The following is a 16386-nucleotide window of genomic DNA, read 5'->3' on the forward strand; positions in this document are numbered from 1 at the left end:
CGCTCACCACGCTGCAGGTCACCTCACTTCTCTTGCCGCTTTTCCCCTTCCTACGACTGCGCTTACAAGCTTGTTGAATTCATGAAACGTGTCATCTCTTATCCGTTAAAGAAGCAGACAACACGACACTGTATCTCCAGGTAAACACACATTTCTACACATCCCATATTAGCCACACGTCATTCTCTGGCAGTATATATGTTCATCAGCATTGATTGAACAAACGCGAGCAAACTCTGGGCGTAGTTTCGATGAATAATATCTCATTAGCAGTGCTAATTTCTCGCGTGAACAATAGAGCCGTGTGTTGCTGGAGCCCGAGTACCGAATTGCCCACGATCCAAGCATAGACTGACCGCACTTTGCCCACCGGTACGAGGTTTCCGTCGTGCGTGATGGTCCACCCAACCTTCGCGTACCGTGTAAACCCGGATCGTAAAAGTTCCCCTCGTACATTCAGACGACATCTCATTCTCTTCACCTTGTGTCTGCGTGCGGTCACGTCTCCCCGTGTCTTCACGTATCCCCGTGTCTTCACACATGCTGTCGTGAGCCAACGTCTCCTCGCAACGCCCCACAATTTGCGCGCGTCCGCCGCGTCAGGAGTCATGGACGCGAGGAGGCTGTGCGGGACCTTGGCTCGAACCTCGGTCGCCCTCCTCTGCATCTTCGCCATCGTCCTCATTGCAAATGTGAGTCAGGGATCATTCCTTTACATCTCATGCTCGATGTTGTATGTTTTCTAAAAGTACATTAATCAAAACCTTTAGGATCAAATGACCACCGTGAAGCAAACCGGCGCAGCGTATTTCACGGTTACGCCACGCGAATGATTAAACTGCACCAGGGCGGAGGGCTGGGGTCGAATAATGAATCGCGAACCTCTGCCGGTCACACCGCCAATTGGAGTCTCCAATGTGCACTTTGTTCCGGGGTGAGTTAATGTTTAGATACTATGGCTACTTTTAAGGCAGGTTTAGTGACGGCGTGAGTTGGGGACGGGTACGGAGGTGTAGCGGGGCAGCAGAGCTGGGTGGGTTCACGGGAGGACATGTCGCAGGGTATTTCGTCCGGCGTAACCAAGAGAACCAAATTTGAGGGGGGCAGTCCCAACACATACACACACTCTGTGAGTTGGAGTCTCCATATGAGTCTATGGATCGCTGTGAGTCTATGGGTCTCTATCGAGTATGTGTCACGCGAGTCTCTGTGTAAGAAGTCTACAGTCTACAAGTCTCTGTGTGAGTCTACAGGTCTCTGTGAGTCTACAAGTCTCTGTGTGAGCCTACAGGTATCTGTGAGTCTACAAGTCTCTGTGTGAGTCTACAGGTCTCTGTGTGAGTCTACAGGTCTCTCTGTGAGTCTACGGGTCTCTGTGTGAGTCTACGGGTCTCTGTGTGAGTCTACAGGTCTCTGTGTGAGTCTACAAGTCTCTGTGTGAGTTTACAAGTCTCGGTGTGAGTCTACAGGTATCTGTGTGAGCCTACAGGTCTCTGTGTGAGTCTACAGGTTTCTGTGAGTCTACAGGTCTCTGTGCGAGTCTACAGGTCTCTGTGTGAGCCTACAGGTCTCTGCAAGAGCCTCTGGGCCCATGTGCGAGTCCATGATGGTGGAAGCTGCTTATGTGTAGAGATGAGAGGTTATTTGGGTTAGATCGCATAAATATGTAAATGTATAGTTAAAACCCACCACCACCCGGCATAGCCAACTAGAAAGGCTTGTCACGTAAACGGAACATGCCAATTCGTCACTAGTACAGCACGCCGGTGTGTTGGAGAGCCAAGCCACAACATTTACAATCTGAGTACGATGTTTCGCCAGTAATTAAAACTAGCTTCATCAGGCGACAGCCAGATTTGTGAAAAAGTCTAACTGTTTCGTTCCTTATATAGAGGCGTAGATGTGGTGACCACACTTCTAAGCTCTTGTGCAAAGTGGGGGGGCGGGGGGAGTGAATCAATTGTTTGCACGACTGTGGCTGAAAATGGACGCTGACCTTTATCCCGTAGATGTAAATAGAGATCAATCTATGGTTTATTGTGATGCCACGACCACAGAGCAACTCCGCAAGCGCCATGACTCCCTCCCGGCCCCTGTGTAATGGGTTCCAGAGACACTTGTAGAGGTAACTTCTTTATTACGATACAACACTCCAACAGTCCTGATACTCTGTTACAGCCTAGGGACACAGCCTAGGGACACAGCCTAGCGTCACAGCCTACTCCTAGCGTGCCTGACTCTGGCTACGCTCTGGGGTCCTCCGGCTACAATTACCCTAGGGGAGGCTACCTGACCCGACCCAGCCAAGGTGCGGGTCAAGACTCTGGCTTCCTCGGAACTCGCCCTTACAAGGATGTCGAGCCGGGAGTCCCAGAGTCCCACCACTGGCCCGCACAGCATCCCGGCCCTTACAAGGACAAGCGGGGCGAGGGGGTCCAGGGTCCTAGCTGGCTGGTCTTGGGTCTTGAGCTGCGACTGGCCCCGATCGGCTAGGAAGCGGCCCTATTATCCCCCTTGCCCATCGAGGGGTGGGGTTGCGTGGGATCCTAGATCCCCCGCAGCCCTCCGTTGGTGGCGCCAAAGGGCTCAGCTGTCTGGGTTGTCTGGGATCCTGAGGCCCGGCCCGAGGGCTTAGCTGCCTAGGATCCTAGAGCCCCCAGCAGCCCCCCCCTCATGGGCTGGCACAGTGGCCCCTCCCCTGGGGGTCCGAGGTACCTGCAGATGGGCCCTGTCCACTGCTGCCCGTAAGTGTGGCCCATCTACGGCACTACACCTGCACTAAACACCCACCCACACGCAGCGCACACACGTAGTGTCCCAGCGGGGGATTGCCTGGCACCACGGGTTTCCATCCAAAGGGCCCCTAGAGGGGAAGTACCACGGTTTCCCAGTGCCAGGAGATTGGCCGACACCCTCCCAGGACAAATTACATTGCGGCCCCCCAAAATTGGCTGAAAATTGTATGGGCGCACAGAAACTCACTGGGCTAACCGCAATGAGACGCTCACAGCACCGGGGAGGGGCCAGGGTGAAATATTACGCGAGCAGCACAGACGAAGAGGTGGGAGGGAAATCCCTGTGCACACCGTGGGTGTGTATTCAGCCGGGCGGCCGCTCAGGCTAAACCAGCGGATAGCGTAACGGAATGCCCTAGGTAACGATTGACTGTGCAGGATGATGTAATGTAACCCTGGATTTTCGAAAACCCAGGGCATAAATAGGGGGAACCCGAAACGGTTCAAGGGTCTTCTGATCTCCAGCCGCTCGGTGACCCAGACCGACTCCCTGCCTCTTCGAGCCACTCGCAGCGTCCATGAGACGCCAGCGAGTGCCGCCACAAGACAAGCGTGAGGCAAGGTTCTCTCCCATCTCCGTCCCTCCGCCTCTCCCCACGTCCGTGCGACGCTGTGAGAATGGCTGCGATGTAGGCAACAGGGCGCGTGAGTGTTTGGGGGAATTTGGTCGTGATAGGATAGGCTCTGCTCGCGGAATATTTCCTCCGGGCAGTGCAGGGTTTTGCGCCATGAATAAAAGTTAGCACAGTATCGGTGCAGTGTGATTTGTGTGTGTGTGGAGCAGCTGCGTGGGCAGATGAGTGGCGAAGGCAGAGCCGTAGCTTTCATCATAGTGCGTGCGCGGGTTAGGAAATAAACCGCCTGCAGAAGCGCGCGTGTTCACGCTGCAATTAACCACCCGCTGGCACGCATAGTCGTGCAGCTGTTTAACGCTAGTCTTTGTGTGTTGCGTTCGAGCGCGGTTCAACGTGGTCCATAGTCGTCGTGGAAGAGTGAAACCCGATACGTCCACCCTCGGATTGTGAATTATGTTTTTTTTGCCACGTCCATAGCCGCCCATGATTCAGACCATCGAGGGCGGTGTCTTTATTTTCGGCTGCTCGAGCGGAGGCGCGTATCCAGAATGGTTTTCTAGATTTTAGCCTTGGCCATGGGGGTTCCTTTTTAGATCTTGATGGAGCAGCAGAGTGAAGTTTTTCATCATCGCGTCGGATGTTGGCCGGAGCGATATTCGCCAGCACAGGAAGCCACGGGAGTGGAGTAGACTTTAGGCAACCGCTGATGATATGAAGCGCGTTAATTTCGGCGTCGACAAGGTCCGTGCGAGGGCTTGCACCCCACACCGGGGCACGGTACTCCGCAGCGGAGTGAACAAGGGCCTGCGTCGATATCTTCAACGTGCTGGCATCACTTCCCCAGGCTGTTCCTGCAAGTTTCTGAATAATATTCACTTGTGCTTTCGTTTTACCTTTAGCTTGTTTGAGGTGGTGATGGTAGCTAATCGTCCGATCCAGGGTAAATCCTAGATCCCGAGGGTGTTCATCATGCCTTAGCTTCTCCCCGTAGAAGTTAAACTGAAACGTTTTCGAGGCTTGTCTATTGTTCAAGTGGCAGGCGGAGACGACACTCGTGGGCTGCTGGCAGCTTCACCAAGATGGACGGTGAACCATTGATCAGAATTTCGGTGATTAGTCTAATTGTCGGGCGGCAGGGTACGGCTTTTGCAAGCTTCAGCAGGAGTCCCTTTCGCCATACGGTATCGTAAGCTAAAGAGAGGTCGATGAAAGCTGTTGCTGTTTTGAGGTAATGATGGGGCACGCACTGCTAGCATTGTATGGATCTGCTCACAACTGAAGTGCACGCCTCAGCTGCTCCACCTCACAATTGGATCCTTTAGCAAATATCAATTAGCAAATATACATTTATAGAAACAAAAATCTTTGTTTGGCTCTTTATACAGTATGTGTATAAAACATCGGTGGCATAAATGCTAATACCAATGTGTTTTTAAAGCCGATTTTCAGCCGATACATTGGTTAAAATACATCACTTGACTACGATCTCATAAGAATAAGTGAAGAAGAGTTCATGCCGATGCACTTTTAGGGCACACTGGACACATCGCCCCTGTGCATGCAAAGACTAGCTGAAATGTAGCTATTCTGTTTTGTAGATCAATAGGTGTATAAATGAGTGGAAACACATCTGGCCTAAGATGAAGTCCATCTTGGATTTTGTTTATAATTAAAAAAAAATTCACATTTTTTTTTTATTAGATCACAGCAAATACATGTAGACACTAAGATAAATAAGACTTGACGCCTCTGCTCAAGGTATCAACAAAGAAAAATGGTGGCCATCTTGGAGAAATGTCAGCCATATTTGATTTTTAGGTGACTGTTTTGACCCTATCAGACCCTGTGAGTTAATACGTGCAGAATGTGGTGCTTGTTTCACCGTTTGAACTATTATATTATCTGCTTCTGGCATACAAATCCCGACATTTGGCGGCACCTGTTTCCTATTCCTCACCTAATCTAATACTATGTAATTTACCAGGTAAAGTCCACTGAGCTATTAGCTTTTTTTCAGAACCAACCTGGCCACAAATTATTGTTCAAGGAAGTGTCTTATCACGTGGGAGATTTCTAGCAGCCAAATAATCTAAAAGCATGTTTATAAATGTGGAGGTTAAAACTGGAGGACCTGGAGAAAAATCGACCACGGGGAGAACGTGCAAACTCCAAACATGCAGGCGCCAGCGTCGGGATCAAACCCATGACCTCCTGTATACCAGGCGATGACGATAACATCTCACCACCTCCTAATCTCATCCCCCCTTGGTGCTGAGTGTTGCTGCTACCAAAACCTAATCCTTAACTACCTCAGCAAGAGGTATCCTCGGAAAAACCTGGACAGGTGACAGCCGTACTCACACAGGTAACCCAGCAGCAGGTCAAGGAGAACCAGGAAACTCGAAAGGCCACGCTTCAATCTGCCATGATATTATCATCCTGGTTTACTGCCCTCCCAGGTTGAGTGGCCCAACGTCTGAGTTTCCTCTATTCTCCACTTCCTCTCTGTGCCTCCCCAGGTGTCCCTCATCCTCCCTCTCCCGCATAAGCCTCCCTGCCATGTGAAGCCCGAACCAGGCCCCAGAAATTTCACCCCAGAACAACGTGACCCCGAGATGGACGACCTGAAGCAGCTCCTCCGGTGGCCTAACCCGCCCTCCACATCCTCGTTCGACTTCGAGTCGTCCACCAGCCCCGCGACCACGAGCTACCGGCTGCTGGGTGGGACACGCAACTTCACGGTGGGTGACACGCTGCACCTCGCCGTGCAGGCCAGGGACCACCACGGCAGGGACAAGCGGCATGGCGGAGACTACTTTCGCATCAAAGTCTACTCAGACAAGCTCCGGGCGGGAGTATTCGGCTCGGTGCTGGACCACGACAACGGCTCGTACACGGCGAGCGTCGTGCTGCCGTGGCCAGGCGAGGCCCTCGTGGACGTCAAGCTGGTTCACTCGAGTGAGGCCGTGCACATCATGAGCCGCCTGCGCGACTCGGTGCCCAACAAGATCTTCTTTACCGGCTACTTCGAGAAGGAAGGCGCGAGAGGCAAGGCCACCGAGTGCAACGCGGTGCCGCTCTTCCTGGCAAAGGGTGGGACGTGCGAGTACAGGGACGCGGCCACGGGACACGCGTGGTTCTGTGCGAGGCCCACCACGCTGCCCTGTGACTCCCTGCGCTTCCACTCTGATGGGGGCCGCAAGAAAGTTCTCACCAATCAGGAGGAGCGGTTATTCAGCAAGTAAGCAGCCTGTCCAACGGCCAAAGCTGATTAATAGGGTTGACAAAAACAACTCGATTAGGCTGTGTTTGTGTTGATATTTTCATGCTGCCTTTAGCCAATTTGTATATATTGTCGGACAATCTTCTCCATTGCCTCGTCTTGCCTTGTATCGTCACTTTTCTTTCCAAAAGTGACACATTATTCCTCATACATGTTTTATGTTAAAGTCAGTTCACCTTATTTACTTATTTATAATCGGGTCTCCATATCCGTGACTGTATGCCGCCACTCTTTTGTCTTTCTGTGTGTCAATATCAGTGTCTCTGTGTACGTATCCGTGCCTGAGCTGCATCACCTTGTGACCTGCAATCTAATACCTCCATACATAGGTAGGCTCCTCTGACACCTTTGTTGTTAACATGACTTCCAAAATGTTTATTGGCAATTATTTGTTTCGCCTCTGACTTAGAAGTAACCGGACGCCACAATTTGTCACCGTCTCAGTGGGCATGGGTTCCTGAAAATGATCTGGCTTCTCAGGTGCATTGCGAGTTGGGGAGGTTTAGGAACCCATGTTCTCAACAACTTGATGAAACCGACGTTGCCCTTTCAAAAGAGGCAATGTGTCATGTCTCAACGGGCAAGTATTTAATTTCCTGGTTAAATAACGGATGCTACTATTTCAGAGCCGTACATGCCCACTGACCTAACCACCACCCTGTATGCCATTACATTTAGGAATATTTTGCATATTGTTATTGCACAACACTCCATTCCGTTCCCTCCACCTCACCCACACCTTGTTCATTCTATGATTACACTGGTCAACAAAAAAAAAATTCCGGCCTGGACTTTTGCAGCTGTTTTAGACTAATTTCAGGGTGCTGATTCCAAATCTCATCTCAGATTTGCTCTATCACATCTCATTTTATGCTATCGGCATACCCCATTTTCATTGATTTTACCCGAAATTAACTCTGTCACTTATGATTGCAAGTTGTTGCGAGTCAGTGACTGCTTTAGTGTTAAAATATGGTGCTGTATTTTTAGGATAGTGTGTTTATAATATCATTTTATGTAGATATTCACATTTATTTAATATTTTTCTTCCACAGTTTTTATTGAAAATACAATATTTGATATCTCAAAAACCTGATGTGATAGACAAAAACTGATGCCAGATTTGGAATCAGCACCCCAAATTTATCTTAGAACCGTTGGAAAACCTTATGCTAGAAAAAGTGTGTTGACCAGTGTTATCTATTGCACATTGATCCTGGTGATGCAGCACAATCTCCAAAGTGACCATCGGCGGAGATCCGAGCCAGATCCAGGTGCTGCCATCCCCATCACCACGCGACCTCGGTGAGTGCTGAGTGCTCACCGCTTCGGTCCCACGAAGCCTGACCCAGGGCTTTCTTAGCTCATGATCAATATATTTTCGATAAAAAAAATGTGACCACATGACCAAATCATTCCACTTCCCATCACCTGGGTTGTGAGCACGGAAAATGCCCTTGACATTTCTCGTAGATCTGGCAAGCTAAGATCATGAATGTTGTAAGAGAGAACGGATATCAAATTATATTAATAGGTTGGTCGTAATGAGATCGTCACTCTCGCTCACATAATATCGGTTAATACATTTCGGAAGGGAAAATGGATCAATAGCCAAAGTAGGACTGTGGGGCACAGGTGGTTGAGTCTCCCTCCCCACTCCTGGTGCTGCCACTGGAGACGAATGTTGGCATCTTTCGATGTTCTACTTGTGACATCAATCACGTTGTGTTCAAACTGATGGCGCCATTTTATAGTCTAAACGTTGTTCGTTAACCTCCCACTTAGAACAGCAATGCCTCTCTACCCTTGGAATCGCAATAATGGTATTGTAGCAATGCTATAAGTTCCGTTTACGATATTTGTCGTAATTCCGAGTAAATACGAGCGCTATTTATTTAGCGAATGCTTTTACGCGTGATTTTCACACAGAGCACCAGATAAACAAGAAAATTAGATGGTGAACAATTTCAATTAATATATTAGAATGTTCTGTGTGTGGACGTCAGCCCACATAGCCACAGAGCCTTGTGACAGCCTGTTCCTCTGGTAAGTGCAGGGCAGCCAGTCTGCTCAGCACACACGGCACCTCCTGACGCACTACACAGCCAGAGATGATATGCGCCATGATATTCTTAGGTTTTTTCGGTAAAGTCACGTAGGTAAAACATCAAAATTAATGAAAATAAAATAAAAACAAAAATCACGACGTTTCGGAGGCAACACAAGTCTCCGTCATCAGGTGGGACCGTCACAGCCGAATTAGCTGCATCATTAATTTTGATGTTTTACCTACGTGACTTTACCGAAAAAACCTAAGAATATGATTCCTTGCAGTCACGAAAGCTTCAAATCTAGAATTTGTGCGCCATGATCTCCTCCCTCATTCATACAGCGGGCTGTCACGTATGTCCCATCGATGTTTGTAAGCAGCACACATCCCCTGGTTCAGCTGGACCCACTGGTGCCTTGGGAGATTAAAACCAGGCATCTGGACAGACCGATCACTGGTCAGGTCCTTGTTAGGCACATCCACGAATCTCCATTCCTCGTCTCAGGCAGTGCGGTTATCCCACATACTAATATATTCGGGCTGCAGTGATGCCCACACAGGGTATCGGGACTTCAGGTGCACGGGTGGTGACTTGACGATATCGATATGAAGGGGCAACGCTGGTGCTGCATGCACCCTTGTCCAGCATCTTGACGACCGCAGTTTGGCAGTGACTTATTGGCGGAGGGATGTTGTAAAATAAACGAAGCCACGCTAGTGGGATTATCCCCACTGCACTGGATATGGTTCTCATGATGACATTCAGCTGAGGGTCAGGAGTCTGCTACAGAGGGAGAGGCCCACCGTACGTAGTGACCAGGCACCCCACGTTGAGACAGCCAGCCAGCCGGGTCAGCAGAGAGTTTCATATGTACGGTACGTCAGACTCCTGTCCAACCAACATCACTCCCAATGATCACCAGCTTTGGGTCGTGTTTGATCAGCTGCGCTGGCATTGTGCAGGTGAAACACACTGCAAACCGTCTTGCTTATGCTTTGCTGGAATTGCCATCTGCTGCAGTAGTCTGCTATGCCATCGTTAAGTCACTGTTCCGGGTATATTCCAGGACGCCAAAGTCATCGGCTTGGGTTGTGATGCAGATGTCATCTGCGTAGATAAATCGTCGTGGCTTCCTCGTAGCGAGGTCGTTGATGTAAATGTTGAAGAGTACAGTTGCTTCACGCTTTAGGGGCCGTCCATAAATGACGTCACGCGCCTAGGGGGAGGGGGGGGTCAGACATTTGTGACGATGTGTGACGAGGGAGGGGGGGGTTTGAGAAATGTGACGTCACATCAAAATGCGCAACATTAAATAAAGACAACACGTTACTTAATTAAATAGACGTTTTAATAAATGTTTTCTCCTACAACATCAGAGTGCAGAGCCACATTAAATACGCACTACAATGGCAATAGTTTCAAAGCGATTTGAAGCATGTTTTTTTTTTGGGGGGGGGGGGCACAGCTTTGTGACGTCACATTTGAGGGGGGTGTCAAAAAGTCCAAAATCTCGTGACGTCATTTATGGACGGCACCTTACACGCGTTTACGCAAGACATTCTTGAAATAGTGCGTTAATGTACTTGTTTTTGTTATGCACGCACTGTCATTGCAATAATGCGTACGGAATGCGCTGCGAGCTAATCGTGGTTAGGCAGCAAGGTGCAGTAGCAATGCCCGAGGTGCAGTATGACGACCACAAGCACGGGCAGCATCAGTATCGCCTTCTCGCATGCCATTTTCAAGATCTTGTCCGCATGAACTTTGTCTTGTGCACAGATTTGTCTACCAATGTCCGGTAAGCGTCTCACTTTGTGTAAAAAAAAACACTTTAAAAAAATACGCTGTTACTAGCTTGAAGACATGTATGGTATCTTCTTGGTTCTTTTGGTAAAGTCACGTAGAAGGGAAATAATAAAAGAATAAAAATAAAACATAATAAAATACAATTCTCACGACGTTTCGGCCACAACGCAAGCAGCCGTCCTCAGGTGAAGAACAGGTCTGTCGGAAAGACAGCGTCTGAAAGCTTTAAATCGAAATTTACATGTATGGTAGTATTGTAACTATATGTACCGTAACCAGTGAAATATGTAGACATGATGAGGTTCGATAGCGTGATCTCCCCGACAAATTTTCCTTTTTCTATTCTATGGTTCTTTCTGTGAAGGCAGTAGATAGGGGAAAAAATAAAAATAAAAAAATAAAAATAAAGTGAATACAAATATCACGACGTTTCGATCGCAACACAAGCGGTCGTCATCAGGAAGAGGGAGGTTATCCTCCGAGGGCAGGCTGTTTATAAAGGTGTAGAGATGGGCGGGACATACTCTTATTTTTTCGGTAAAGTCACGTAGGTAAAAAAATGAAATAAATATTAATAAAAATAAAATAATAAAAATCACGACGTTTCGGAGGCAACACAAGTCTCCGTCATCAGGTGGGACCGTCACGGCCAGATTTGCTGCATCAGCAACGTGACTTTACCAAAAAAACTAAGAGTATGGGCGGGACAGCTAATGTTAATGTAGGAGAGGGCTCCTACATTAACATAGAATATGAATGACCGCAGTCACGAAAGTTAAGTTCAAATTAAAATTTTCCATTGTTTATTAGAGGAAAATTACGTAATATTTACGTAATTACGCCGTTTTTCACGAACACAACCTCCGTGTAAAACGAGAGGCATGAACGAACACCCGAGGCAGTTCATTATTTTGCATCTGCAAGGAGCTGACTTTGTTGTTCCATGTGCACTCGGAAGCCACGATTTTTGAGGAACTCGATGGAGTCCACTTCTGAGTGCGGCAGGACTAGCGACAGCTTTAATAGCAGAAGTCCCGTGTTCCAGAATGTATCATACGCTGCTGTGAGGTCCAGCAATACTGCACATGTTTTGAGATGTCGCTGAAAGCGATTTTCAAAAGTGTCAGTGCTTCGGCGCTGGCGGAAACCAGCCTGGTCAAAGCTCAAAATGTTGTTGCCAGTAGGTGAGATGCGTCCTAGCACCAGATGCTTCAAGAGTTTTAAATACACGCGCAGAAGGGAGATGGGCTCGTACCTACCCGTGACATTCGGGTCCTTCCCTGTCTTTAAGATTGCGATAACTTTGACCCGTCTCCAAATTTTGGGCAGCCGGCATTGAGACACAATTCTGGTGAAGAAACTTAATAGCCAATCTTGTGCGTGGGATCCAAGGTGTTTCAGTCGTTCGGGGGATGTTTTGCCTAGACCAGGAGCTTTTCCAGGTTTCAGTTGAAGTGCTGAATGCCCATCGGCCGTGGTAAAACGCTTTTGATGGTGTTGTCTCATCTCACTATGCAGGTATATCCTCCACTCATTGGGTGTTCACTACGTGCGTAGAGTGAGGGAAAAAAGTATTTGATCCCCTGCTGATTTTGTTCGTTTGCCCACTGACAAAGAAATGATCAGTCCATCATTTTAATGGTAGGTTTATTTGAACAGTGAGAGACAGAATAACAAAAAAATCCAGAAAAACGCATGTCAAAAATGTTATAAATTGATTTGCATTTTAATGAGGGAAATAAGTATTTGACCCCCTCTCAATCAGAAAGATTTCTGGCTCCCAGATGTCTTTATACAGGTAATGAGCTGAGATTGCAGAGGGGTCAAATACTTATTTCCCTCATTAAAATGCAAATCAATTTATAACATTTTTGTTGTTGTTATTCTGTCTCTCACTGTTCAAATAAACCTACCGTTAAAATTATAGAATGATAATTTCTTTGTCAGTGGGCAAACGTACAAAATCAGCAGGGGATCAAATACTTTTTTCCCTCACTGTATGTGCGTGTGCGCGTATATCCCAGAGGCCAGCCTTGGGCCATGCGTGCCAGGCCACCCCGTGCCCTCCCCAAGCGGCTACTACCTCAACGAGGAGTGGGTGTCGCTGGCATGCAGGGCGCGGCCCTTCCCTGCCCCTCAAGACCTGGCAAAGTGCCTGCGCAGAAAGAGGCTCTACCTGTTTGGAGACTCCACCATTCGACAGTGGTTCGAACATATCTCCACCCATGTGCCGGGTGGGTGCCACGGACAATCGGTTTTCCAGCACTGTGGAGATGAGGGTGGGGATCGGGATCATGAAGATGAGTGAACCAAGGATTAGTGAAACTCCCTCCTGCACACCGTTGGTGGCAAGGGCGCCATCTGCTGGCTTGCTATGGTTACTGCGGCACAGCAAGCGGATTAATTTCCATCTGTACGGGGATTGTGTGTTACCCCCCCCCCCTTTGCATGTGTAAGTTTCCTCCCACGTGTATACGCTCTCATTAATGGTTTTCCATGCGTCTGCACAAATAGGTTTTGAGCCTTGGTAAGAAGTGGTGTTTCCAGTCCATGGCACATCCACTGGTTCATACTCTTAGTTCTTTCGGTAAAGTCACGTAGGTAAAAAAATGAAATTAAAATTACGTAGGTAAAAAATGAAATTTAAATTAATTTTATAAATTTTTATTTCATTTTTTTACCTACGTGACTTTACCAAAAGAACTAAGAGTATGAATCCTTGCAGTCACGAAAGCTTCAAATCTAGACATCCACAGGTTGCTCGTTAGTCTTAACTATACAAGTGGACAACACTTTGATACACAATATGCACAACACCGTTTAAAACCACTCACGACGCCGTCACCTCTCCCTGCTCCCCAGACATGCAGCTCATCGACATCGGCTCGACGCACCTCGGCCCCCTCATCTCGGCCAACGTGGGCGCAGCGAAGACCTTCGTGCTGTACCGCACGCACGGCCCGCCCTTCCTCACGGCCAAGCGGCCCTTCGCGGCCCTGCACTACGCCGCCAACGAGATCGACGGCCTCGTCGGTCAGGATGCCCCCCTCCCGACACTTCGCGGCGTGCTGCACGAACGACATCTCGTGGTGCCTCGTTCACAAATCCTCCGCTGGTGTTGACACGTTTCTGCCCGGCGACGGCACAAGACGTGACATGAGCCAATGCGCCTAACTGCCGAAACATCCCAATGCAAGATCGCAGAGCTTGGGCAATCGTTAGCGCCGACTTGGACTGCCTTCCTGCTTGTCTGGGTTTCCCATACCTCCTTGTGCTAAAAACTGTATGCGTGTGAAAAACGTTTTGAGATATGATTTGTATGAGGCGATATAAAAGTAAATGATTATAATTATCGTGACACTGCGGCCAACATGCAACCATTCCACGGAAGTGTAAAATCCAGGTTTTTGTGGTTCATCAGATCCTGTCCCAGTTCTTAAACAGCCACGCCGTTCTTAACACATTCCTGCGGAGGGAGCTGGTAGGAACGTTGGGTTGCTCGGTCAATGGCCAGGGTCAACGGCGGCGTGGTGTATTCCGCAAATATGGCCGACTGTGAGGGCGGGCACAAGCCGGCGTGAGTAGGTTAAACGTTGAGTTTTATAAGGGCACCACGGGGTGACCAGCCCCTCCCTACCCAGCCCCACCCTCCCCTCCCCACCCAGCCCCTCCCCACCCAGCCCTTCCCCACCCTCCCCTCTCCACCCAGCCCTTCCCCACCCTCCCCTCCCCTCTCCACCCAGCCCCACCCCTTTCATTTATCGATTCACGACGGACGGACGGACACAATAATCCCGTGGGCTGGTGTAACCAGGAGGTTCCTACCAGTAAAACCAACACCTGGGAAACACTACGAGTCCTCATTGCTGTGCTTGTCCCTATGTCCTCATGTCCCTGCGTCCATGCCTGTGTACTACCGCTCCCTCCCGACCCCAGGCGGGAAGGACACGGTGGTGGGGATCAGCGTGTGGGCTCACTTCACGGGGTTCCCCGTGTCTCTCTACATCGCTCGCATGCGCGGCATTCGTGCCGCGATCGTCCGCCTGCTGAAGCGAGCCCCCGGCACGCTGGTCGTCTTCAAGTCGGCCAACACCAGCTACCACTCTGTCTACCAGTCCGATTGGCTCGCTCTTCAGCTGGACCGCGTCATGCGCCGTCTCATGGCGGGGTTGCCCGTCGTGATCTTGGACGCCTGGGAAATGACGGCGGCCCACCGCTTCCCCGACAACTTGCACCCCGATCCCGTCATCATCCACAGCGAGATCAAGCTCCTCCTGGCCTACGTGTGTCCCCGGTGAGACCCATGCGAGATGCCTGTGGGCCCAGGGAGCCTCATGTGTCGCCTGTGTCCACCGAGAGGATGACGATCGGGTGGTTTTGCCGAACTGCAGTTCTGCTCGCTGCAGAAAACCCAAGAGGCGGCTTTGTGCCTCCCGGGTGCTACGGCAATGCGGACGACGAGGCTTTGGGAGCGTGGCTCCTCGCTTGCCCCCCTCCCCGACTCTGCCCAACGGGTTCCCGGTGCTCGAGGACCTTGGGGGCGGAAGAAAATTTGCCGAGGAGTCGGCCACAGCAGACCTTGGAGAGGGGGCTCGCTTGGGGGCCTTGCCAGCAGGAGCCCTCAGCAGCAGGACCTCCGCTTGGGGGCGACACGGAGGCCCTGCAGGACAGCGTTGGCCGCTTATTGAAGATGCTCGGAGTTTGAGCCCGGCGGGCGCCCTGGTTGCCGTGTTCTCCCAATTATAAAAGACGCGCCATGAAGATGCACCCTATACTTTGGGGTCATTTTGTAAAAAAATATTTTTTTATCACTAGAATATGGAACGGGTATATTGCGTCGTCTGCCAGGTGATTATTACCGAACGCGTTGCTTTAAAACTGGGAGAGGGTTGTCTACTGGAAGATTATTCTGAACTATATTAAAACGAATCTTGTTCGCAGCACTATGAGACGCACACCCAACTTTAGCTTTAAATACTGGGTCAAGAGTGCATTCGTATGGGAAAATATGGGGAAAATGTCAAAACTGGGTGGTTTTTAACTTTTGCCGACAAAACTGGATCCCAAATGTCAAAACTGGGTGCACCCTGGGTGGCCAAAAACTTGAGTTTTGGACACTCAGGGTGCACCCAGTTTTGACATTTGTCAAATACACTTGATAATTGTATACTAGCACAGTGTGCCAGCACCCCATTCATCCAAACACTTGGTATTTGTATACTGGCACACTGTGCCAGCACCCCATTCATTTAAACACGTGGTATTAGTATGCTGGCACAGTGTGCCAGCACCATATAACTACACACATTTGATATTTGTACGCTGGCACAGTGTGCCAGCACCCCAACGACCAACATTTCAAGCTACGGCTCGGACTCGGAAGTGAGCTCGGGGCGGGCTTGCGACCAGGCGGGCGCACTGCCACCTTGCTCACATTCGAATGGCAACCCTCCACCCCAAGAAGACTTTTACCACGCGCCGCGAGGCCATCCACGGCATCCAAGACTTTGCTTTGCAACAAGGCAAGCGCGCGGTCCTTGACCTCAAGCGAAGCGGCGGACGGCACGTTGCCATCGTCTGCTCTAGTTCAACACCTTGTTCCTTCAAGGTGAAGCTGACGAAGCTCACGGGGGAACGACGCGGCTTCCGCGTCTCGGCGCTGTGCACGGATCACCACGGCTGCACGGGCACTACCAAGATCACGCAGCGCCAAGTGGAGGCGAACACGACAGCCCGTTCGGCCTTTCGCGCCAACCCCCGTACCTCCGCACCGACTGTCATTGCCCAGGTCGCCAACGTTGCTCGCGTCATTGTCCCGACCCGGATGATGTACCGCGCCAAGGACACGTGCATCGCGGCGAACGAGAGTGCGGCCC

At 49.9% G+C, this 16386-nt stretch overlaps 1 protein-coding gene across 1 annotated transcript; it reads left to right on the top strand.

Annotated features, from left to right (window-relative positions):
- Positions 1-5970: 5970 nt before the first annotated feature.
- Positions 5971-14903, top strand: LOC144942559 (NXPE family member 3-like). Its single transcript, XM_078869421.1, has 5 exons — positions 5971-6611; positions 7882-7958; positions 12535-12744; positions 13373-13543; positions 14447-14903. The coding sequence occupies exons 1-5, from the start codon at positions 5986-5988 to the stop codon at positions 14806-14808; spliced, it is 1446 nt and encodes a 481-aa protein (XP_078725547.1). The 5' UTR covers positions 5971-5985; the 3' UTR covers positions 14809-14903.
- The last annotated feature ends 1483 nt before the right edge of the window (positions 14904-16386 follow it).

Source organism: Lampetra fluviatilis, chromosome 27 (assembly GCF_964198595.1).
Source record: "Lampetra fluviatilis chromosome 27, kcLamFluv1.1, whole genome shotgun sequence".
NCBI classification, from domain to species: Eukaryota; Metazoa; Chordata; class Hyperoartia; order Petromyzontiformes; family Petromyzontidae; genus Lampetra; species Lampetra fluviatilis.